This window comes from Rhinatrema bivittatum, chromosome 5, assembly GCF_901001135.1.
Source record: "Rhinatrema bivittatum chromosome 5, aRhiBiv1.1, whole genome shotgun sequence".
Lineage (NCBI taxonomy): Eukaryota > Metazoa > Chordata > Amphibia > Gymnophiona > Rhinatrematidae > Rhinatrema > Rhinatrema bivittatum.
Window position 1 is genome coordinate 218,344,301 of NC_042619.1, and position 24,734 is coordinate 218,369,034.

The 24,734-nt window shown below is 48.9% G+C and overlaps 1 protein-coding gene across 3 annotated transcripts in view; it reads left to right on the plus strand.

Moving 5' to 3' along the window:
- Positions 1-4,673: 4,673 nt before the first annotated feature.
- The window catches only part of SRPX (sushi repeat containing protein X-linked), a 100,292-nt gene continuing 80,231 nt past the window's right edge, over positions 4,674-24,734 (plus strand). For 2 of the 3 annotated variants that reach the window (XM_029603199.1, XM_029603200.1), the window contains exon 1: positions 4,675-4,980. In XM_029603199.1, the coding sequence (XP_029459059.1) occupies positions 4,914-4,980 (67 nt within the window). In that variant the 5' untranslated portion in view covers positions 4,675-4,913. Of the gene's footprint in view, positions 4,981-24,734 lie in introns of all 3 variants that reach the window. The other variant, XM_029603198.1, reaches the window with a different exon arrangement.

The following is a 24,734-nucleotide window of genomic DNA, read 5'->3' on the forward strand; positions in this document are numbered from 1 at the left end:
CAGAGGCTGGAGCAAATTTCCTGGGGCTGAACCTGGGGTTCCTGGCACAGGGCTCTCCTGTATTCAGAATTTTATAATCCGGTGGGTTACTGGACCCAAGGCAACAGGGATTCATCAAGGGGAAGATCCTGTCAGACAAACCTGATCAATTGTTTTAATTGGGTGACGAGATAATTGGATCAAGGAAGAGCGCTCGAGGTGACTTACTTCAATTTCAGCAAAGCTTTTGATACGGTCCCTTATAGGAGGCTTGTGAATAGAACGAGAAGCTATAAGGAATGTGCGCCAAAGTGGTGGAGTGGTTTACAAAGTGATTGGCTGACGGGAGACGGCAAGAAACGGTAAATGGAACCTGCTCTGAAGAGAAAACAGCGTTACGTGGAGTGCCACAAGGATTGATATCCGGGTGGCTCTGTTCAATATCTTTCGGGCTGATACAGTACAGTGCACTCCAATGGAGCGCACGTTACCCCTTATTCAGTAAGTGGCCGAAAAAGCGCGTCCAACCCCCCGAACCTAATAGCGCCAACTTAATATCAAAGCGATATTAAGTCGGAGGCCCCAAAAATAAAAAAAAATTAACAATTAAAAAAAATAAAAATAAAAAATCTGCCCATGGCCCGCAGGTTGGAAGATGGATGCTCAATTTTGCCAGCGTCCGTTTTCCGAACCCGTGGCTGTCAGAGGGTTCGAGAACCGATGCCGGTAAAATTGAGCGTCGGCTGTCAAACCCACTGACAGCCGCCGCTTCTGTCAAAAAGGAAGCGCTAGGGACGCGCTATGGGGATCCCACCCCATGAGTATCCTTTTTCTGCTTTTCTGTACACTTTCCCGGTGCCAGCCGAAATTAACGCCTGCCTTTGGCAGGCGTTAATTTCTGAAAGTAAAATGTGCGGCTTCGCTGCACATTTTACTTTCTGTATCGCTCGGGAATGACTAATAGGCTCATCAACATGCTAGTGTCCCTAGTGCCTCCTTTTACCGTGGGCCTTAATTTGCATGTGGGCTGATACTGAATCGCGCACCCAGGAGAGTGGCCTGTGCGTGCGTCGGGAGAGCCGGCGCTCGCCGGCTCTCCCGCGACTTTTACTGTATCGACCCGATTGTGAGAGAGATGCAGGTATCTGACCTCCTCCCCTCCCCACCCCCCCATCCTCTGACCTCCTTTCCCAGAGTTGTGTCCTGACCTGGAGAAAGTTGCAATCCCACCCCATGATTATCCTGATTCTGTGTAAGAGACGCAGGCACCCAACCTCCTCGCCCCCGCCCCTTTTTGGGTCCTGACTCTGGGAGCGACAGAAGCTTCACATCCCCTCCGTGAGTCCTGTCCTGACCTCCTTCTCCTCCCTCCCCTGTGCCTGCCCTGGGTCGAGGAGAGATGCATCACCCAAGGAGCGTCCTGACCCCCGAGAGAGATGCAGGTTCAGCCCCACCCCAGGACCGTGCTGACCCCTCCAGTCCTAGGAGGGATGACGGTGTCTACCGTTCTCCCCCACCCCCACCGGAGATGCAGGTCTTCAGAGCCTCCCGCCTGCCCCTCGCATCACACTGACAGAATCAAAGACATTTCCCTGGTTAAAAGTAAACAGAGCTGCATGTAAAGAAATAGCTTGCTGCAAAAGGGGAAACATACACCCGTGTGTCTCGGACTGTGAGGAGGAGTTTCCCTGGGCGGACTTTGCCATTAACGTCCAACGTTTTGCATTTTCAATAGTATGCATGCGAAATCGTCCCCAAAATGTCCGCGCACACATTAGCAGGTGGAAGTGTGTGCGGGCAGTTTGGGCAGAATATTTTTCAAAGCTAATCTAGGCACGGAAGTTGGCTTTGAAAATTCAGCGTAAGTTAGACGGACAACGTTTTCGGGTTGCTACAAAATCACCCCAATAATATGCCCCAAGCTCGCAGGCAAACCCACGGGAAGAGTCAGACAAGCGGCTCCGCCATGCCGCCAGTTTCTTATCCAGCTCCGTTCTGCTCGGTGACGCCTCCTTTCTGCTGAATGATTTCAGCTTCCACCGCCTCCCTCTAGTCTAGGTAACAAAAAGGCAACTGTATGTAGAGCACCACCTTGGAAATGACATTCAGATCCCGAAACCTTTCACTCGAGCAGCATACAAACTAATTATCCCAAAGTATTGTGCATGAGCTCCGGAAATCACACAGGTCTCTGCTTCAGATGTCACTTCCCAGCCATTATTCACGTCCGAAGATGGGATCTATGTGGCCTCTCCATAGCTCAGTTCCCTGATCATCGCGGTAAGACCCATCAACACCATAAGCACTTGCCCCCTCTGTCTCCCCTCTCTGGGTTTCTCTTGCTGTCTGGCTCCCTTCTCCCCTCTGGATCTCTCACCACTTCCTCATCATCCCCCACACTGACTCTCTCTCTCTCCCAACCGCTCCCCCCTTACTCTCGCCCCTTCTCAACCATTTCACTTCACTCACCCCCTTCACTCACAATTAATTATTATCCCCCCTTATGCTCACCCCCATCTCCCTCTCTCTAATTCACTTTCAAGCCCACTACTACTACTATTACTGCTTATGATGACTTCTATAGCCCGACTCCAGGTATGCGGTGCTGTGCAAAACACATGAGAGAGACAGTCCCTGCTCGGTAGAGCTTACAATCTAATCAAACATGCAGGGCAAAAGAGACTTTGGGAAGTTCATTTATTAAGAAAATGGTTCAAAACAATGAGTCTGTATGCAGGACAATCAGGAGTTAGGATTTAAAAGCAGCATCCAAAAGGTGGGTTTTTAGACGGGATTTAATGAAGCAAGAGAGGGAGCTTGGTGCACCCACTCAGGAAAGTCTTTTCCAAGCACACGGCACAGCCACGTGGAAAGCACGGAGTGCGGAACTGGTGGAAGAGGAGAAGGGCATGGATAGGAGTGACTTGTCCGATCAGCGGAGTGCACAAGGAGGGGGAGTAGAGAGAAATACTAGAGGAGAGGTAGAGAGATAGAGTGTATGTAGGTGAGAAAGAGGAGGTTGAACTGTATGCGGGAGCGAATAGGGAGCCAATGCAGTGACTTCAGAAGAGGGGTTATGTGAGCACAGAGACTTTGCTGAAAGATAAGTGGCGCAGCTGAATTTAGGACAGATTGCAGTGGAGAGAGATGGTTTGCTGGGAGACCTGTGAGGAGATGAGAGAATGGATAAGGGTTCTGGTAGTTGTTCAGAAAGGAAAGGTTGGATTTTGGTGATATAGAGAAATAAACAGCACATTTTAGCAGAGTTTTGGATATGCGTAGAGAAGGCGAGAGAGGAGTCAAAGATGACTACCAAGATTATGGGCTGAGGGGACAGGGAGGTTGACAGCGTCCCCCAGTCACCCCATACATGATCTCCCCTTTTTCTTATTATCTTTCTCTGGCTCTCTCTCACACCTCTTCTGGCTCTCACTCCCTCCCTCACTTCAATCAACAACCCTTTCTGTGTCTCTCTCTCAGACCTTTCCCCCTCTCAATCACCCCCCTCTGTCTCTCTCTCTCTCTCTCTCACCTCCTCCATCCCCATCATTAACTCTGGCTCTCTGTCACTCTCCCCGGCTTCACCACCTTTGGTTCTCTTACACTCGCTCCCTCATCACCACCTCTGACTCACCCCAACACCAACTCTCCCCCCCCCCCTCCCCATCATCACCTTTGGCTTTCTTTAACTCTTACCCTCCCCACCCCCCCCCCCAACTCTCTCACCTCCCTGACTTTCTTGCACCCTTCTGCCACTTTCCACCAGCAATCTCACACCCCCTCCCCAGCTCTTGTGCCTCTGCACACCCCCTCCCCACAGCTGACCTTAGGAGGGTGTGGGGGGGGGGGGGGTCCAGGGTGAATCAGCTGCAGCGGGGCCCTGGAAATGATAGGGATAGGGCTACCATGGCTGTGCAGGGCCCTCCAAAGGATAACCCTGCCCCTGCCACACTCTTTCACACACAATGCATTCTCTCACACCGCTCTCATTCACCCCCTACCCCTACTCTCTCACCCCCTCTTTACCCCCTCCAACCTCGGGCCTCTCAGATCTGCTGCAGAAACACAGGAGCCTGGGGAAGAGCAAGTAGCCAAATAGCCCCGGCCAGCATTGCTGACTTCAGGGAGATGGGGAGGAGACAGCAGCCACCCCTCCTTCTACTCCCTTCCAGAATTCAACCCTCCTCACGCCCTCTTGCACTACCATCCCCTCCTCAATATTCACCTCCTCTCACCCTTCTCATTCCTCTTTCAGTATTTCATCTCATCTCTCTCCCCACAAATCACCCACAGGAGTCAGAGCTGTGGGCTGGGGGCTGTTTCTGCTTTAGCTCCCTCACCTCCTCTCTTGTCCCTGCGGCAACAGGAGGCTTCCCGGGTCAGAAAGAAGAGGAAGGGTTGGAGCTGACATAACAAAGAGCCCCCAGCTCTTCCTCTCCTAATTTTTCAGGTTCCCCCAATCCTACCTTTTGTTGGTGGTGGTGGTGGTGGGAGGGCAGCTGATTTGGAAGGGACTGGGGCACAGAGAGTAGGGGCTCTTTTTAGCTTTGCAGAATCTGCTTCATCCTCAACCCCTCCCCTTCTGTCCGTGAGTGACAGGAGAGGAGGGGCTGAATTAACTGCTTTATCTGCTCCTAGCTCTCCTCTCCTCCGGTTCCTTGCAGCTTCCCGGGAAGGGAGGAGGGGAGGCGCTGCAGCAGGAAGCAGGGGGCTGTCCTCTGGACTATTCAGCCTTCAGGGCCAGAGTTTGGGTCCTGAAAGCGACTCGAGCTTTGTGAAGCCAGCAGCTGGCGGTGCACGTCCTGACAGTCCAGCGCCAGCGAGCCGAGCCGATCCGATCCGTTCCGTGCAGAGGTCGGCCCAGGGGGGCGGGGCTCCGGCAGCCTCCCCCGGCCCGGGACTCGCCAGCTGCTGCCTCCCGCGCCGTGCTCGCCATGGGGCTCCCGCTGCGCCTCTGCTTGCTGCTGGCCGCCCACCTCTCCCTGAGCTCCGGATACCCAGGTAGGGTCGGGGGAGGGGGTGCGCGCCACGTGGGCCGGGATCGGCCGTCCCCGATCTGCCCCCCCACTCCCGCTGAGCCCAGGTCGCCGGCCCTGGGCAGTGGGCTTTGCCCTGGGTTGCAGCTGCATGCAGGCTCCTGCCCCTTCCCGGGAGCTGGGGTTGAGGATGTGGCAGCCCCGGATCGGACACTTACACGTAGATATGAGTTTAAGACGGGAAGGCTCTCTTTCTTTCTTTTTTTTTTTCTTTTTTCTTTCCTGCCTTTTTGGGCTTCCAGCTCAATCGGAACCGGGCTTTTTGGTGCCGGGACACCTCGAGCCTGCGTTTTCCCGGGTTTCATACTCAGCCCTGGCATGGCAGCGACGCTCCCGTCCCCAGCCAGGGGCCACAAACTGAGCTCTGCTCACTAGAGGTCAGCATTGGCCAGGGAGTGGGTTGTGATCGCCGACCCGGGCCGGGAATGGAACTCGGCAAGTCTCCGTTTAGCGAAGCTGCGGTCGCTCGGCAGGGAGGGGGAGGGCACCTGTGGAAGGGGATTAGGAGATCAAGCCCCCGTGTGCGCACCTCCCCTCGAGCCAAAAGCTGTAATTGTGCAGGGAGGGTGCTCGCTGGTTTTGGGAGAAAAGTGGAAATCTCCGCGGGGTCTGCTGCTTTTCTCTTCCACCAACCCGAGGACCATCCAGACCTGGTGCTGCTGGATGAGAGATGCAGAGCAGCAGCCTGGGGTACTTCTTAGGTTGAGGCAAGACCCGCAGAGCAAACCAGCTTTCTCTGCGAATAAATCAACATGCAGACCGAGCCAGATGAACGTAGCCTGCTTGTAAGGACGCTGCCAAAATATTGCATAAGAGCCACCATGCTGGGTCCATCAATTACACGCGCCCTTTGTAGTCTCTATCTGAGAGCAGCATTTCACTTTACAGGCCGTTCAGCTTCTCAGCCACAGGGCTTTTCATCCTGCTGGGGCGCTTTCATGGACTGAGACAGTAAATTAAAACATGGAAGTCATTAGAGAGTTCGTGCAAGGCTGGGCTGGCGTTGGGGATGCTGTGGAGGACGCATTCCCAGATCCTGTCCCCTGGGGCGAGGGGGGACGATCTTCAGCGAGGGTGACACCTGCTTGCCAGATTTAGAGAGCCCTGACACAGGATCCTGAAGGAGCCCTGGGGCACAGGTCTCAGCTTCCCACCATCGCTGCAATGAGCAGACTGGGAACTGTGTGTGTGTGTGTGTGTGTGTGTGTGTGTGTGGGGGGGGGGGTGTTAAAAGAGGGGGACAATTCCCAGGTGGGTGCCAGCCGAGCTGGAAGAAGCCACACGGAAGAACTGTCATGCTAAAGAGAAAAAAAAAGTTTATATGCACGTGTTTTTTTTTCCCTGGTAAATATTTTCCATTGTTTATGTTTTCTGATTGTGAATGGAAGGCGACCGGACGCGTAGCGTTGAGTTCATTCCTCACCAGTAGTCGGCTAGCTGTCAAATGGCCACCAAGGGAGAAGAGAGAGTTTGCAGGCTTGTGCTGGGGTAACTGAATTGGAATAATTGGATGGTGGGGTAAGGAGATGGTCCAGGAAAAAGGAACAACAACAACAAAAAGGGAGTGACAAACAGGACAGCTGTACCATAGAGTACAAAGCGTCAAGTGACCACATCTGACATGGAAGTTCTTTGGTGCTGGTGAACAATACCATCTTAATCTGTCTTGGAGCCCTGGAGCTGAACGACTTTCAGGGCCCTCTTCCATCACGATGATACCCACAGAAAACCACTAGAGTTACCCCCCCCCCCCCCCCAGTGGGCGAGAAGGGTACCAGGTTAGGGGCATGGGGGAGCTCCCGCGGGTAACCAGCTGACTGGCCACGTCATCACAGGTCTCCCACCCCTGCTATGCAGGAGCTGTTTAGCCCAGGGACGGTCCTGGTCTTAGCAAAGCAGAATACGTAGTGACGTGCTTTCTTGCAAGGCAAGCATACATCTACCCTGTTCTCGTTTCTCCTTTCCTCTTGCATATTTCTCCTGCCCATAAAAGTGTCAAAGTGGCAGCTCAGATGGTCAAAACGCCTTTCTCATGTCCTGATCGTTCACAAGTCACGCAGGGCGGAAAGAGAAGGGGCAGTGGGACGTGAAACCTCATCTGGCACACGTGAGGGAACCATCTGCAAGTGGGCAGCCCTGCAGGACCCCTCGCTTCCCGCGCGCCACCTGCACAGACGTCACTCACAGGAGGAAGCAGGGCGGCAGAGTGGGAGGAGCAGTGAACTGCACCCCGAAGATAACCTCTCCCCCCACTGAAATTCCTCCTGACCGTGGATAGGTCACTTCACCCTCCATTGCTTCAGGTGCAAACTTAGGGGTCTGTTTACTAAGCTGTGGTACTCTCCCCAGAAAGTAAATACCCCCACAGGGGGAAGTAGTACAGAGGACTCCCTGAAATACTGAATTTTACAGCTCCGTGGATTCCATGCTATTTTCCCTGCAGGAAAAGCACTGTAAGTTAGTTGACCCTGCAGAACATGCATTGGCAGCCCCACCTCTGCTGGAGTGTCAACATGGGGGGGGGGGTTTCCTCATGTGACCCCCCATCCCCTTTCCCCTCCTTCAGTACAGGATTATACAGCAAGTGTTTAAAAAAAAAAAAAGCAAAAAGCTGGTGCTTATATGGGAGTCCCAAACCCCTCCTCTTGCTTATTCCCCTCCCCCCATCCCAGTTCAAGCATCAAAGCCCCCCCATCCGTTTACAGTAATCCCTGACGGTGTAGTGGTGCTGACTGCTGCTCCTCCTGTGCGTGCGGGGATGGTGGCCTCCTATCCAAAACGACGCTGGCCATCTCGGGCGCCCCTTAGACCCACAGGGTACGATGTTGCCAGCCTCGCTGGCGCTGCGGCCGGCGCCACTGAAGATTATTGCCACTTTGTCTTCTTTTATTTAACACTTTCGCCGCATAATTCTGAAAGGGGCTGGTTAGGAGATGGGGGGGGGGGGGGGTGTCTCATGGGGGGAGGAGGGTTACTCCAGGGCCACATAGCTCCTTCAAGGCCAGAGCCTGGGAGCAGCCTGGCACCCATTAATTTGAGGATGCTGCCCCAGGAAGTTAAGCTGCACTTCTTGAGCTGTAGCTAACTTTCAATCAAATAACACACAGGCCGATACAGTAAAGTTCGTGGGAGAGCAGGCGAGCGCCTGCTCTCCCAGCATGCGCACAGGTCAGTGTCTTGTGCGCGCGATACAATAAAACAAAATATTTAAATTAGGGCCCACGGTAAAAATAGGTGCTAGGGACACTAGCACGTCCCTAGCGCCTCTTTTTGGACAGGAGCGGCGGCTGTCAACGGATTTGACAGCCGACGCTCAATTTTGTCTGTGTCGGTTCTCGAGCCCGCTGACAGCCACGGGTTCGAAAACTGGACGCCGGCAAAATTGAGCGCCCGGTTTTCAATCCGCGAGCTGCGGGCTGATTTTAAATTTTTTTTTTTATTTTAAATTTTTTTTAACTTTTGGGACCTCCAAATTAATATTGCCATGATATTAAATTGGCAGAAATTATGTCGGCGCCTACCTTTGGGTAGGCACTAATTTCTTAAAGTAAACTGTGCGGCTTGGCTGCACATTTTACTTACTGTGTCGCGCGGGAATGACTAATAGGGGTATCAACATGTATTTGCATGTTGCGGGCGCTATTAGTCTCGGGGAGGGGGGGGGTTTTGGAATCGTGTTTTCAATGCGCTATTACCCCTTACTTAATAAGGGGTAAAGCTAGAGCGTCGAAAACGTGCGTCCAAATGCGGGTTAACAGTGCGCTCCACTGAAGCGCACTGTACTATATCGGCCTGACACTTTGATATAATTTTTAGGAAAGCTGTGTTATTTGATTTGCATTGCATCAACTGGTAATGAGCTGATTTGCATGCAAGTCAACTAATTTTAATACTGGCATGGTGCCAGGTTTGGGGAAGATAAGACGCAGTATTTGAAATTCTGCCCTTTATCCCTACTGTAACGCATTTACCTCGCAGTAAAGCCCCACCACAGCTTGCTAAATGCCCCCCCCCCCCTTCTGGTGCAGAGAAGTATCTGAATATAACTTGCATTGAGCTCAGGTTTGGAAAGCTGGGTAAATACATCTAGAATCCAAATGCAAACAGCAGGGCCCAGGGACTTTTCACACCACGTGCATCGTCCGCTCTGTGAATGATGTACAGTGGAGTGCCCTTCTTGTTCTGTGGGGGGATCCTGTGGATGCCACGCGTCAGCACGTCTTGGCTGCTGCTGCTGCTTGCTCTTCCTGCCCCTTTTGTAAGGGCTGATTATTAATTAAAGCACGCGGGAAGTCTTTTGGTTCTGCTAAGTGAATGTAAAAGGAGGTGGTGCCTTTCAGTGCCTTTCTGCTGCACGGAATAAAACTTCAGGGATCGCGTGTGGCTGAGAACAACAATGTTCATCACCTCTGCCAGAGTCTCCACAGCTGCCACCACTTTATTTATTAATTTATTTTTAGTTTTTAGATACCGACATCCTTACATCCGATGTAAATCATACCGGTTTACATTAAACAGAATAGCAGGAAATAAATGTCCATAGTCTAATACAATGAACATTTCTAATTAAAATTGTTAACAAGCGAAAAGAAAAGGTAAAGAATTGGAATAAAGGTTAAATTACAGAAAAATATAAAAGTTTTTTTTTTTTTATAGAAGCACAAGGGTTGCACGAAGGAGTGCACAAAGGGGAGAGCCCCTTTGTCGCGCGGCGCCTGATGGTGAGGCGCTCTTCAACCATCGCCGGTGCTGCCAGTGATGTCAGGGGGGGGGGCGTGGTCACACATCGCATCGCAGTCATTCATTTCCCTCACCTCCTGCTGTTGGTTCCGTATCTTTTTTCCCCCTGCCATTCAGTTTGGTGTTCAGTTCTCGCTGGCGCCTGATGGTGAGGCGCTCTTCAACCGTCGCCGGGGCTCCCAGTTCTGTTCTGGCCTTTCTGTAGCTCCCCTACCCTGAGGAGCCTCCTTCCATCTCTGGTAGGTGCCCACGGGCTTTCCTTTTAACGCGTGCACTCTTTAAAGCTCACGCACTCTTGGCAGGTTCAAGCCAAAGCTTTGTGCGATCTTGTGTGGGCAGTGAGCTGCTTCCTGTTTTGTACCCTGAGCCGGACCCTGTCAGCACTCTCGTCCTGTTCCAGTCAATGAAGCAGGGAAGCTCCCTGGCCTCCAGGAGGTGGAGGGTTGAGGACCCTTGGGTGCCTCACTTGCTCATGGAGGGTGCAGGGGCCGGGTGACCGACTCCAGCGAGTCCTATGAGTATTTTATCCTGCGTAGTAGCTTGTGGCTGGGTTCTCAAGTTTCTTTTCACGTGATGTGTGTGTGTGTGTCTGCTCTGCTGGTTGAAGCAGTGGGCAGCGATCTAGGGAAGCCAGGGTCCAAATCCTGCCCGCTCCTCCCACGGACACTGCTTGTTACCCTGGGCAAGTCCCGGCCCCTCCCTTGCCTCAGGTACAAGATTGTAAGCCCTTGGGGCTGAGATCTGCCTGCTTTAACTCACATTCAGCTTGGGTTTGGAAGGGAGAGTAATCGGCTCCAAGTGCCGTATTTGCAAGTGCTGCACTTTCAGCTTTTTCACATTGTGGGCCCGCTGCCCATCTCTCTATCTGTTGTGTGTTTGTGTGATCGGGCTGGGGGTGGGGGTCCGTGTTTCCATCCTGCGTTGTGGGCATGGTTACATCTTGCATGTGTAACCCTGACCTCAGGGTTACAGTAAAACCTGCTTTTCTGTGCACCCTCCGACTTAATATCATGGCGATATTAAGTCGGAGGTCCCAAAGGTTAAAAATAATTAAAAAAAAAAAAAGTAAAATCGGCCCATGGCTCGCGGGTTGAAAACCGGATGCTCAATTTTGCCGGCATCTGGTTTCCGAGCCTGTGGCTGTCAGCGGGTTTGAGAACCGATGCCGGCAAAATTCAGCATCGGCTGTCAAACCCACTGACAGCCGCCGTTCCTGTCCAAAAAGAGGCACTAGGGAAGCGCTAGTGTCCCTAGCGCCTCCTTTTACCGCGGGCCCTAATTAGCATATTTTTATTTACTGTATCGCGCACACAGGACACTGGCCTGTGTGCGTGCCGGGAGAGCGGGCGCTCGCCCGCTCTCCCGTGTTTCTTTCTGTATCGGCCTGTAAGAGCATTTAAGAGAACCACGGGGTTACCTGACTGCTGTTCCTACGTGGAGTCTTTATTGAAGCACTTGTGAAATAACAGGAATCTGACAGAGAATACATGCACTGGGAATTATTCAGGAGTGGAAGAGGTGACCCATTTAGATGTGGAGCTGTTTGCGCTGCCTACTGTATTACTTTGCACGTTCACGTGGAATTCACATACCAGGAGAGGGCAAGAGAGAGAATGCACTTTTTTGTCATTATAATTTTCAGTAAAAGGTTTCGTGGAAATGTGAGAGCGTTGTTTATGGGTATGAGTACAAGAGTAAGTATGCGTGTGTGCATTGCTAATGAATGAAAGAGCCTGCGCAGATTTGAAACTGGTCGAGAGGGAGGGGTATAGATGGTAAATGAGTATTGGTTGTGTAGTTTGTAGGCTTGGCAAAGTGCCACTGAGTCTTGCGGAGAAAGCAAAGATGGCTTTGACCACCGGGGCAGCCAGTGGGGTAGCTTTTGTTGCTTTTCCGTCTCGAGGCATGGGATTGTTTCAGCTAGGTTTGCTGTTTTGTCCATAAATGGAAGAGAGAGGAAAACTGGAAATAGTTTCCTCGGAGTGTATCGGGAGGTGTGCGGCTGCAGCAGGAGCCTTCTGGAGCTACTCCCAGTCACATTCAAGCTCTGGGAGGCAGCGAAAAGGGGTGAAATGTGTGGATGAATTGCCCTTGCGGGCTGAAGTGGTGGTGGTGGTGGTGGTGGGGGAGTTAGCGGGGTATCTATGGCGGCTCCTCTTCCGCGAGCCGTGCCAAGTATGTCTGGGATCCTTTCACGAATCTCCTGAACAGACCTCCTTCCACCTGTATTTGCTATCTGACAAAACCTGAGTTTCACCAGACACTTGCCCTCTGGAGCAGACTGAAGTCCTGCCTGCCAAACTAATTCCTGAAGAGTGATTTGTTCCGGCGGTCGAACTCAGCCATAACCCATCCCCCTGTACAGTAAACACGGGTGTTGGCTCCCAGCCTGTTTCTTTTAAAGAGAGACCACTGTACTTGGCTGAGAGGGGGGAGGCACATCGGCCTTCTGAATGACGCAGCCTTCCCATGTCTGGACTAGTTATTTCATAGCAGCAGTTCTTATCGGCACAGAGAGCAGCTCGCTGTAAGGGTTAGCGCTCGGATCCCTGGCCTGGGGGCAGCAGCTCATTCAATCAGACCCGAGCAGTGGCCTCAATTGTGGTTCAGAGCCGTCTTCGATTTGTACTGCCCACTAATAAAGAACTTACATTTTAACTTAAAAAAAAAAAAAAAAAAAAGATCTGTTAGAGAGTGTGTAATGGATGGCAGCCGCATCCCCCGGTCATGGTGGTGGGAGATTGCCAGGATCAAGGTTTCTGGATAGCTGGGAAGAGGTCATTATCCGCGAAAGGTACTAAAGACTCTGACCTGTACAGGGACCCACGAATGCCTCCACATTGGCCTTTGGAGGGCTTGGTTTTTGTGATCCATTTACTCAGAGCTGCTGACCCTATTGTAGCAGCTGCATGGAAACATCCCCTTTTGCTGCTTCCAAATTCAAAGGATACGACAGAAGGGTAGGGCCTGTCTTGCCTGGGGTGAAAGGTGGTGAATCCAAATGGAAAACTGACCTCTGGTACATGGATGTACCTCGACGTCTGATCTCTCTCTGGCATTTGATCACCGTTTATCCTTTGTGGCAACTCTGAGATCCCTATTACAAAACAATTAGGTGAATCAAAAACATATTTTTGCTTGCTTTCACACAGAGCTAAAAAATGAAACCGATAATCTGACAGAAGAGAAGGACCAGAAGGCCCAGCCAGTCTCAGGCCTTCCCTTCAGTTCTTCCCAGCTAAGGATCCTTTGTGCCCATCCCAGGCTTTCTGCAATTCAGTTGCTGTTTTTGCCTCCCCTGAGAGAGCATTCCATGTGTCCTCTGCACTCTCCATAAAGAAATCCTTTCAGATCTTAGTCCTGAGTTTAAGCCACTTTGAGCCTCCTGACATGACCTGGAACTTCCTTTCCACTGAAAGTTGCTTTGTTTCTTTTATGCCATAGTTCCCAAACCTGTCCCGGAGGACCGCCAGCCAGTTGGGTTTTTAGGAAATCCACAATGAATATGCATGAGATAAAATTTGCATGCCATGGAGGCAGTGCATGCAAATTTATCTGATTCATATTCATTGTGAATATCCTGAAAACCTGACTAGCTGGGGGTCCTCCAGGACAGGTTTGAGAACCACTGTTGTGTGCCATGTGTACCTGCATGGTTCCAGGTGGCCGGGGGATGCATTCCATACAGAGGCCTGTACACAGTCGGATGGGAGTTTAAAAGCAGAATGTAGTCAGCTTCCTTCACCTGCTGCTCAGTGTTTCTCAGGCCAGTATTGGAGCACCCCCTAGCCAGCCTGGTTTACAGAATATCCGCAATGACCATGTATGAGTTAGTTGACTATATTAATATCTCATTCCATCATATGTTATACCTCACTCTTTCGGTCTATAATTGTGTAGTGTATATGTGCATTATTTTGCTGATTACTTTATCAATGTATTGGTCTACCTTGACCTCAACCAATGTTAATGACTTTATATCTGCTGTGCCTGCTTATATCCTAATGTAAGACCGTAAGGTCCACCTTCCCAGTGCACCCTTTTACCTAAGCTTAGTTTGGGTGAATCTCGTCAAAAGGGTGACCGATACATCGTTGTACATTAAATGAATACAAGGAGAGAGATTTGCATACAATGGGGGTAGGGCGTTTCATGCATATCCTGAAAACCAGACTGGCTAGGCCTGGCCACCGGCCGCTGGGGCTGAGGGGGTTTTGTCGTTCTGTTCAGATGGCTGAGATCGGTTATGCTAGTGTCTTATGCTTGTAGGGATGCCTTGTGACTCACCTACGAATTCCACTGTCCCCGTAGGGTTCTGTGCTGCAGCGCTGTCTGTCTCACTGCCAACAAAATTCCAGTTTGGATTTTGCCCTCGGTGGTAGGAGGTTTTGGAAGTTGGGCAGAGAGAGGGTTGGGCAAATCACTTTCAGTTTAATCAAATTCTCCCATGCAAATGCATGTTGATGAGGCTATTAGCTATTCTCCCCGAATGAAAAAATAAATGTGTGCCCCATGTGCACATTTTTATCCTCAGAAATTATCGCCTGCCCAGAACAGGTGTTAATTTCTAAGCAGCACAAAAAGTGTACAGAAAAGCAGAAAATACTGCTTTTCTGTACTTCCTCTGACTTAATATCGTGGCAATAATAAATCAGAGGAACCAAAAGAACTGGAGTGTTCGGAAAGCGGTCCCTCAATACTGATTGCTCGTTTTCCGCACAGATTTATTGCATCGGCCCCATTTGTGAGCACTGGTTCTCCCTTCTCCAGAAGCAGTGCTTCCTCCCCCTCTTTTGCTCATTTTCCTCCTTTTCCAGCTTCTATCAAGGAGCTGCTTACGATGAATCAGCTTCGTGGCTGGAGCTCACAGAAGTCGAGACCAGGCAGACTCAGGCAGAAAACACCATGTTAGCAGTGATTCGAATTTCAATGTTTTTCTCTTTTTTTTTTTTGCTTCTGCCCCAAGAGTTTAGCATATTAGAATATGTACGGCTGTTGAAAATACTTTACAGTGCATTGCGATAACAAGAAGTCCCTTTGTTACAGACCTTGGCCAGACCAAATGAACCAAAGTGAAGGGGCAGGGCTGGGCCCAGTGGCTCAGGCGCGCAGCTGTGCGGAAGGTCTCCAGTTTGACTCCTGTGCTGGGTCCTCTGTCGTCGTCCCCCTGGTTAGTTGGGGCTTAAGGGTGACACTCGCTGGCTGGATTCAGGGCCAGGGATTGCAGGGCTCCAGGAGGAGGCCCCTATCCCGGGACGGTTGCTGCAGCGACCAGGTAAAATTGGAGAAAAATCCCTCAGTTGCTGCAAATGAAGGTTCATAGCCCCAGGTCCCAGCCCAAGGGAGAAAACAAACAAAAAAAAAAATCAGCTGGGTCTCTATGGCCTCCTAAAAGGAGAGAACCTGGGCAGAGTAGGCAGACCTATATGTTCTTTTCCCATTGGAGAAAGGTGAACAGTGAAATGCCCCAGGGATCTGTCCTTGGATTGGTGATCTGGAAAAGTGAAATGATCAGACCTGCAGATGACACAACTATTCAAAGTAGTTAAACCGCACACTGTGCAGAACTGCAGAAGGACCTTGTGAGACCAGGGAGCAGGGCATTTAAATGGCAGATGAAATTTAACATGGACAGGTACAAAGTGATGCACGTAAGGAAAAATAATCCTACCCTTTAGATGCACAATACTGGGTTCCACATTAGGAGAAACCACCCAGAAGAAGGATCTTGGAGTCCTTGTGTAACAGTATGTTGAAGTGTGTGGCAGAGGTGAAAAAAGCAAGCGGAATGCTAGGGATATTCAGAAAGGACTGGGGAATAAAATGGAGAATGTCATAATGCCTCTGTGTAGATCTGGGGTGTGACCACACCTTCGTTGTCCCATCTCAAAAAAGATATAGCGGAATTAGAAAAGGTACAGAAAACGGCAACAGAAATAATAAAGAGGATGAAATGGCTCCCTTATCAAGAAAAGCTACAGAGGTTAGGGCTCTTCAGCTCAGAAAAGAGACAGCTAAGATTGGCTATGACAGAGGGTTTATAAAACCATGAGTGGGGTGGAACAGGTAAACTGGGAACGGTTATTTACACTATCGGACAGCACTAGGACTAGGGGACATTCCTTGAAACTAACAAATGGCAAATTTAAAACAAATTAGAAAACAGTATTTTTTTCACAATGCACAGTCAAGCTGCGATATTTGTCGGAGGATATGGTCAAGGCAACTAGCATGGCTGGGTTTAAACAGGGTGCCTGGAGGAAAAGTCCATAAACCATTATCAACCAGGTGACTTCGGGAGTGAGCCCTACTTTTTGGGCCTGGCCAGGGTGGGAGACAGGATGCTGGGCTCGATGGCTCTTTGGTCTGATCCAGCATGGCACTTCTCGGGTTCTTTTCTTTCTTTGAACATCTGATCTCTGCACGGTGCCTTTTACGGGAGAAGCTACCATCCGTCACTAATTTGTTGCTGTGAAAAGGGATTGTTGCAGCATGCTTCAGAAAGCTGCCTTAGGCCAGACATTGCTGTTTAAACCAATTGTAGCATCCAGTGTCCTGCAGACAGCCTGCTGATCCCTTTTCTGTAGTAAAGCTCTGAGCCTTTTCCTTTAAGCCAACGCAAAATAAGTGGAAAAAAAAAGACATACTCACAGAAAGTGCACAGTCGCCCAGTCTTGAGTTTTGTTTACATTTTGTCAAGGTTCAAGATGTATGTTTAGGGATCCTTTGATGTCAAGCCTTTTGAAGGGCATCACATAAGAACGCCTTTGAACAGCTCAGCCTTCCCTATCAACCACCCGAAACCAACAAGAAACTGGGAATTGGTCTGTTTTCCTCGCTACAATAAGCTTCCTGTATAGTGCATTCCTATTTCTAATTGGTGCTATCCCTGCCTATGCATAGAGAGAATAACGTTTCCAGTAACATTTGCAATTTTAATTTGAACAAAGAAGCACATTTCTGATTGACAGTCTTCAGTTAGTCCAAGCCTTCCTCCTGTATTTGAAGTGCCTTCATGTAAATATCAGGGACATTTTAATGGAGAATGAGTAATGCTTAATGAAGAAGGGTAATTAATAAAATGGGAAAGGGATTCAAATTTAGAGAAAATTCTGAAGGGGTGCAAAGATGGCATCCGGTGAATAGTACATTGAGGAGCTGAGGCCTATTGGTGCATCAGAAGCCTGCAAGATTGTGAAAAGGTGAGCAATGTATGCGCACCTGAAACCTGAACCCCCACCCCCTCCCCAGTAGAGGAGCATTAGTTCTCAAAGTGATACCTTTTTATGGTTCATTGTTATCTCTAGGAAGATGTTGCTTATTATGGACAAAAACTCATTTTTGAAGGGACACAGTTATCATAGGCAATCCCTTGTAGTTGAGGATGATTGTCCTATCACTGGGTGCAAAAATGGTTGCTGAGGCCGATACAGGATCAATAGATTATTTTGCAATTTGGACACAGGCTTCTGAGAGGGATGGGAGGCCCTGGGTTGTTGATTTGATCCACATCATTTTGTTTCTGTAATTCCTGCTTTGCCATGTCCTATTGCTTTTGTAGGGTTTTGACCTGCTAATATCCTTAACAGACCCTTCCCTCATCTGGAGCGAGCCTGGGCGGTATTCTCGCATGAGATAGTCTTGATATTGGAGTTGTTCATGTTGGCCTTGAGGACATTCTTGAAGCACTTTTTCTGGTCTCCTCTTGCATGTATGCCTGACTGAGCTGGTAGAATAAAAGCTACTTCAGAAGTCTGGAGTTAGATGGGTGATATGGCTAGCCCAGCAAAGTTGATGCTGGGTGATCATTGCCTTGATGCTCATGGTCTTTACTTGCAAGAGGATACTAATGATTCCTGCCTCTGTCTTCTGAATGGATTTGGAGGATTTTCTTCAGCCACTATTGATAGTACTTCTCCAGTGTCTTGAAGTGACTCCTATACAGTAGGAGTGCTAGATAAACCATGAGCTTGGATTTGGATCTGATGTTGCGGTCAATGAGCACTCATTTCCTCAGGCAACTGAAGGTTGCACTTGCACACATGTGGCAATATTGGATTTTGTTCAATGATGTCAGCCTTATGTGAAATATGTCTTCTGATATATGGGGTATGAATTTCTGGAGCTAGGGGTGAATCATAGAGAACTTGTTAGTGGAGGACCTGAGTCTGAGTGTTAAGGATCAGTCATATTTTCTTGTTTGCTTCGGTAAAGATATCAACAGTTGCCTGAAGATCTGCTTCCAAATGAGCACTCTCCACAGCGTTGTTAGTTTACTGGACCTCGATGGCTGAAGTCTGGGTGGCCTTAGATTTGGATCAGAGTCGGCTAAGGTTAAACAGCTTAGTGTCCGTTTGATAGTTTAGCATTGAGGGTCATGCATGCTGGGGCTGTACTATTTCGGCCATGATAATCTGGTGCTCAGTGAGAATTGTATATATGAGTTTGGGTTTACATTTCTGTTTCATCAGCAGCCGGAGGAGTATGATGAGATAAGCTTTTCCCAGACGTACAAAGATGTTTTTTTTTGAAAAGGCAAATCAAAACAAAAGGTGTGCAGTAAAGCGACTGGGATATTATTTTTCATATTTTATTGTTAAGGAATCTCTTTTGTTTTTCAATGTATGATTGGTCAGGCAGGCTCTGTCTTGTGAGCTTGTCTGTAGTGCTTGACAATGAGATGCAGGCTGTGAACTGAGCTGCTGTATACAGGGTATATCACACTGGTATGATTCAATAGCCTGTGGCTGATCCTCTGAGAATATCAGTAGAGTCTTACGTGCAACAAATCCCTCAGACTTGGCAGGGTAATGATAATCCTTATTAGGATTCATTGCCCAGAAATAGCTGAAGTTGCTCTGGAACAAGAGAAAAAAAATATCTTACTACAGTTTGCAGTGGGTGAACTGCTCTGCCACTCAGGTGCAACCAAAGGGACTGGTTGCTGAAGGACTTTTTAATATCCTGTGAAACTGCCAAACTGTCTTTAGAGATGCCGCTCTGTAAAAGGGAATTGTGCAGGATGGAGCTTGACCCATTGGCTTGGCCAGTGACCCCTTATTACACGCAGGCTTCTCGAACCCCGTGCTGTAACTGCGGGGTTGCACGCTCCAATGTGGTGAGGTTGATTCATGAGAAAAATTGTTGCATTCTGGTGCAGCCGGAGAGATGGAAGGCACAAGGGGCTCCCTGGGCTTAACCACCAACTGGTTTGACTGTTTGAGGGAGACCGAGATTAAATATAGTTGGCGACTTCAGATTTAAAAAGAGGACATTGGGTGTTTCTGGTGTATGGGAAAGAAAGACTTTAAAAAGCACACTTTCATAAACTTGAACAGGACACAGTCCCAAAATTTTTCTGATTCAACTTTTCACTGATTTCAAGCCACAATGCAGAAATTGTCATAATGCTGTACAAGACTCATTTGAAATGAAGCACTGAAATTCCAGCCTTGTAGTATCGGTGTATCTTGCCCACACTGGATAGTGCACTTCCGTTCTCGTTTGGCCTATCCATCGTCTCTCATCTTCTTCCAGCCCTGGAGCTCCTCAAGAGAGAGGTGTAACCAGGCAAGTTGCCACCTGTGGCCACATGAAAAAGTGTGCCCTGTCTGTCCCCCTATCACCACCAGTTCCCCTTTCTGTCTATTCTTCCCACCCACCCCCCACCCCCGCCACCACTATTGGCACCAGCACCAACATCTCTGTTCTGTTATTACCACCAATTTCCCTGCTCTCTGTCCCCTCTTTCCACCCCTGCCACCACCACCAACATCCTCTCTCTCTTTCCCCTCTTTTGCCACCAGCACCAACATCGGGCTTTCTATCTCCCTCCCCCCAGCCACGGTTATTAACATCCCACCTCCTCCCATCTATCACCACCATTAAAATTCCCTTCTTTATCCCCACTCCCTTGGCGGAGTCTACCAGAGATGATGGCTCCTGCTGCACTGCTCTTTCTCCCATATTCCCTGGCAGCCACAGATCTCATCTCTCCCTTTCAACTGTAGCAGTAGTGGGATCCTCTCTTCCTTGGTGGCAGTAGTGGGATCCTCTCTGTCAATCTTTTTTGATAGGGCCCTTTCTTTGTAGACAGCAGCAGCAGGAGCCAGCATCTTTCCAGCAATGGTGCCTATTGGGCATAGGCTAGCTATGGCACTGCCTCAAGCACGGCATGTCCATGTTGGCAGGGATGGTGGTGGGTTTTCATGTGAGACTGAGGGAACAAGGTTGTCCCAGCCATGTGGTTGATAGAAGAGGTGCAGCAAGTGGATCGAAGCTTCTACTACCTCAAAATAAAGGGGGAGGTAGGTTTAATTACCAGTAGGGAACCTGTGGCAATAGAGAAGATCATCAGAAAATACAGGAATGCTTTGTCAAATTCAACATTAATGACTGTTGTACCACATGGTTAAGCGAGAGGCTTGAAAGGCTATTTAACAGCTTTGCCAGATCGACAGAGAGGATCCCACTACTGCCACCAGGGAAGAGAGGATCCCACTACTGCCACAGTTGAAAGGGAGAGATGAGATCTGTGGCTGCCAGGGAATGAGGGAGAAAGAAAGCAGTGCAGCGGGGATCCACCACCTCTGCTGAGATGCAGAGGAGGACGCCAGGACTTTCAGAGATTGCTGCATTGCATTTACCATATACCAGTTAGATTGTGTTTGCAAGATGTGCTCTCAGCAGCAGAAAGGTAGAATCAGTGAAGACATAAAAGAATTCAATTACTGCACAGCTAGTAATTTCCATGGATGTCAGGTTGGAAGATGGAATGTAAAAAGGTCCCACGAAGAAAACAAATTTAAAAGGTGTTGAAATAGCAGATACTCGGGACAGTAAGGACGAGAATGCTTTCTTAGCCATCAGCAGTAAATAAGGATCTTCATTTTTTGGTGTTGATGTGATTGGGCAGTCTGAGTATCTTTTGTAATGTTGCCTTCTGGCGATTACAGATCCTAGCAATTGCTGCCCCTGCTCTTGGTGCCTGGGAGGTTTGGACATTGGACAAGGCGTGTGTGTCGTGACTGAGTCCCGATGAAAGGAATTGCGAGCCACAGCATTGTGGGATTCTGGGAAATGTGTGCCGGGGGGTGTGTGTGTGTGTCTTTATGTTACAAGCTCCCAGTTGTCCTATCTGAAGATGCTAACTCTTGTTTTTGCTTTTTAAAAGGAGAGGGTGGAGGGTAATAATCAAGCTGCCTGTGTTAATGCAGTCGGTGGGTTCCTTTTACCTGCAAAATATGCACCAGTAGTCAAAGAGAAAGTATGTATACTTTATTTCCTTTATTTATTGCCCCTCCCCCCGTCAAGGATTTTTACCAGCTTTTGTAGCAGATGCTTTTTCTCTTGGAAATCACATGCGCGGGTTTGAAAATGTAATAATATGTGTGTCATTTCCCTGCCCTGACCCAAACAACACTCCCAGAATGCTTCCAGACATTACAGGTAAAATTACCCATGTAATATGTGTATCATTTCCCTGCCCTGATCTTAACACATCCCCATAAGAACCTGCCATACTGTGTAGACCAAGGGTCCATTAAGCCCAGCATACTATTTCCAACAGTGGCCAATCCAGGCCATAAGAACCTGGCAAGTACCCAAAAACTAAGTCTATTCCATGTTACCATTGCTAGTAATAGCAGTGGCTATTTTCTAAGTCAACTTAATTAATAGCAGGTAATGCACTTCTCCAAGAACTTACCCAATCCTTTTTTTAAACACAGCTATACTAACTGCACTAACCACATCCTCTGGCAACAAATTCCAGAGTTTAATCGTGCATTGAGTGAAGAAGAACTTTCTCCGATTAGTTTTAAATGTGCCACATGCTAACTTCATGGAGTGCCCCCTAGTCTTTCTATTATCTGAAAGACTAAATAACTGATTCACATCTACCCGTTCTAGACCTCTCATGATTTTAAACACCTCTATCATATCCCCCCTCAGTCGTCTCTTCTCCAAGCTGAAAAGTCCTAACCTCTTTAGTCTTTTCTCATAGGTGAGCTGTTCCATTCCCCTTATCATTTTGGTAGCCCTTCTCTGTACCTTCTCCATCGCAATTATATCTTTTTTGAAATGCGGCGACCAGAATTGTACACAGTATTCAAGGTGGGGTCTCACCATGGAGCGATACAGAGGCATTTTGACATTTTCCGTTCTATTAACCATTCCCTTCCTAATAATTCCCAACATTCTGTTTGCTTTTTTGGCTGCCGCAGCACACTGAACCAACAATTTCAATGTGTTATCCACTATGACGCTTAGATCTCTTTCTTGGGTGGTAGCTCCTAATATGGAACCTAACATTGTGTAACTATAGCATGGGTTATTTTTCCCTGTATGCATTACCTTGCACTTATCCCCAGAATGACTCCAGACAATACAGGTAAAATTACCCATGTAATATTTGCATTTTTTCCCACCCCAGAACACCTCCAGACAATGCAGGTAATATTACCCTTGTAATATGTGCATCATTTCTCTTCCCCCAATCCAAACACATCCCCAGAATACCTCCCTACAATCCAGGTAAAATTATCCATATAATATGTGCATTATTTCCCTACCCTGACCCAAACACATACAGAGAAGTCCTCCACACAATGCAGATAAACTTACTTTTGTCTCCATTGAAGGGGGGAAAGGGTGCCAGTCTTAAAGTACTGTTTTACCTGCAGAAATGGCTTTGAAATTTACCCCCTCGTCTGGACTGTTTCACACTGAGCCGCTGCAGCCCTCAGATGCTATTTTCCCATTTGCCTTGCTCAGCACTTGGGTTAACGCTGACACTGAACAGCTCTGGCGGGGCAGCTTCTCTTCTGGATTTAAAAGGTTGTGCACATCGCTCTCAAGAGATTTGTGCTTGCCGGAAAACCCTTCGTTTGGATGTGCTTGAGATATAAAGGTCAGCAAATAAGTGGTCGATGAGACCTTTTTATTGGCTTAAGTTAATATTTTTGTGAGGAGCTTTAGAGAGCTCTGAGGGGCATCCTGAATAGGGGAGGAGGAGATCTAGGATTAGGAGAGGGAGAGAAGGCGGATCCTCTCTCACACTTCACCTCTCAGTCCACTTTCTCACTCACCCCATCCCTCTGATCCTCTCCCTCACTGTCACACATACATCCCCCCGCACCCCACACTCCCTCCGATGCTCTCACTCAGTCACCCACATCCCCCACACCCTGCCTCCATTTCTCACTCACCCCACACTTCTTCCAGTCCCACCCCACACTCCCTCCGATGCGCTCACTCAGTTACCCACATCCCCCACACCCTGCCTCCATTTCTCACTCACCCCACACTTCTTCCAGTCCCCTAACTCGCAGTCTCCCCGCACCCCCCTGTAATCTCTTCACTCCTTCTACACTCCTTCTGGTCCCCTTTCCCTACCAACCCATGACAGTCCCTCTCTTTCTCCTTCCCAGAGTACGCTGATCCCATAGTGGGGTCACAACGCCTTTGGCTGCTTCCTCTCTGCTGCCTGGGGCTGACGGGGCCCCCAGCGTGAGCCCCGTGGTTGTAACATTCCAGCCCCGGGCAGCAGAGAAGCTGCACAGCCCAGATTTCCAAAACTGGAAAAGTATTTCTGATGAATTCCTGAAAAGCAAAGAACTGGGAAGAGGAGATGGAGAAAGAGAGAGAAACGAAGTCAAGAGACAGATTTTAGCAGAGGAGATTTTCTTCCATTTACTCAGAAGCCTTATCCTGCCTGCTGGGGATTTCGCTGGCACTGTCACAGATTCTTGCATTAAGGCTGCCAGGACGTGGCACGTGTCAGATGAAGTTTGGTTTAGGCTGGAAGCTGGAATGCATACTCTCAGCCTGAGGGAGAGAATTGAATTTTAGATCATTTAAGCTAAAATACATTTTTTATTCCGCTGCTGGAGACCACCACATGAAAAACCGATGGCTCGCACTCCCCGGCCAAAGATGGTTTTGCTGTTAAAGATGGTTTTCTGCATTCACATCTTTCATGAAGACTAACTCAGTCTCAGACTATTTTTTAAATTAAATCTTATCAGCAAACTTAGCAAATAGTTAAATGACGAACCCCAAAGAAGGCTCTTCCATGATGGGGAAAGCAACTGCCGTTACCTTGGCATTTGCTGTGGGCTCTCTCTGGTTGGCCTGTTGCTATTTCTGTATGGGTTAAGGGGGCAGGGTTTTCTGGCGCTGCACAGTGAATATGCATGAGATCTATTTGCACACAGTGGAGACAGTGCCTGTCACATGCATATTGATTGTGGAAATTCTGAAAGCCCAGCTGGGTTCTGGCCCTGGAGGATGTAGGCTACTAGGCTGTAGTCTAAATGGGTGCAGTGCTTTAACTTCCCAGGAAGTGCAGGTGTGATAGGGTCAGTGAGGTGTGTTAGTCCAGGCCTGGCTTTTATTCACTGCCTGCTGCAGTAGAGTAAGCAACTCCCTCCCCCTTCCCTCCACCTTAACAAGGGTGACACAGCACTGACCTACTTGTTGCAGGGTTGGGGAACACAGATTCGATGCTCAGCCAGAGTTTATGGAGGAAAAAAACACAAAATTCAGCATACGGAATTGGAGAGTGCAAAATACAAACTCAAGACAGGAAACAGCTTCTTAAGTTAAAAAAAAATCACAAAAGGTGATCGCAGTTCCTCATGCTTCTTAAGTCACTTCCAAAACCACACTGGGATTCCTTTATTATTCTCCAAAAAAGGCCCCTGATTCTTCAGACCTCCACAAACATGTGTGAGAATCCTTCTCCTGTAGCCAGAGTTACTTGGTGATGATGTCTGGCTTGTCAGGAAGAAATCCCTTCCCTGTTGGGTAAGGACTGGATAATTCTCCGCCCACTCCACACCACTTGCAGGGAAGGGAATCCCCTCTCCTACAGTCCAAGCTAGAGCCCCCCCAGGCAGAGCACAGACCTGTTACTGCCTCTTCCCAGGCCCTCCCCCCTCCCCGCTGGTGCATCTTCTCACATCACCATTCAGAGCT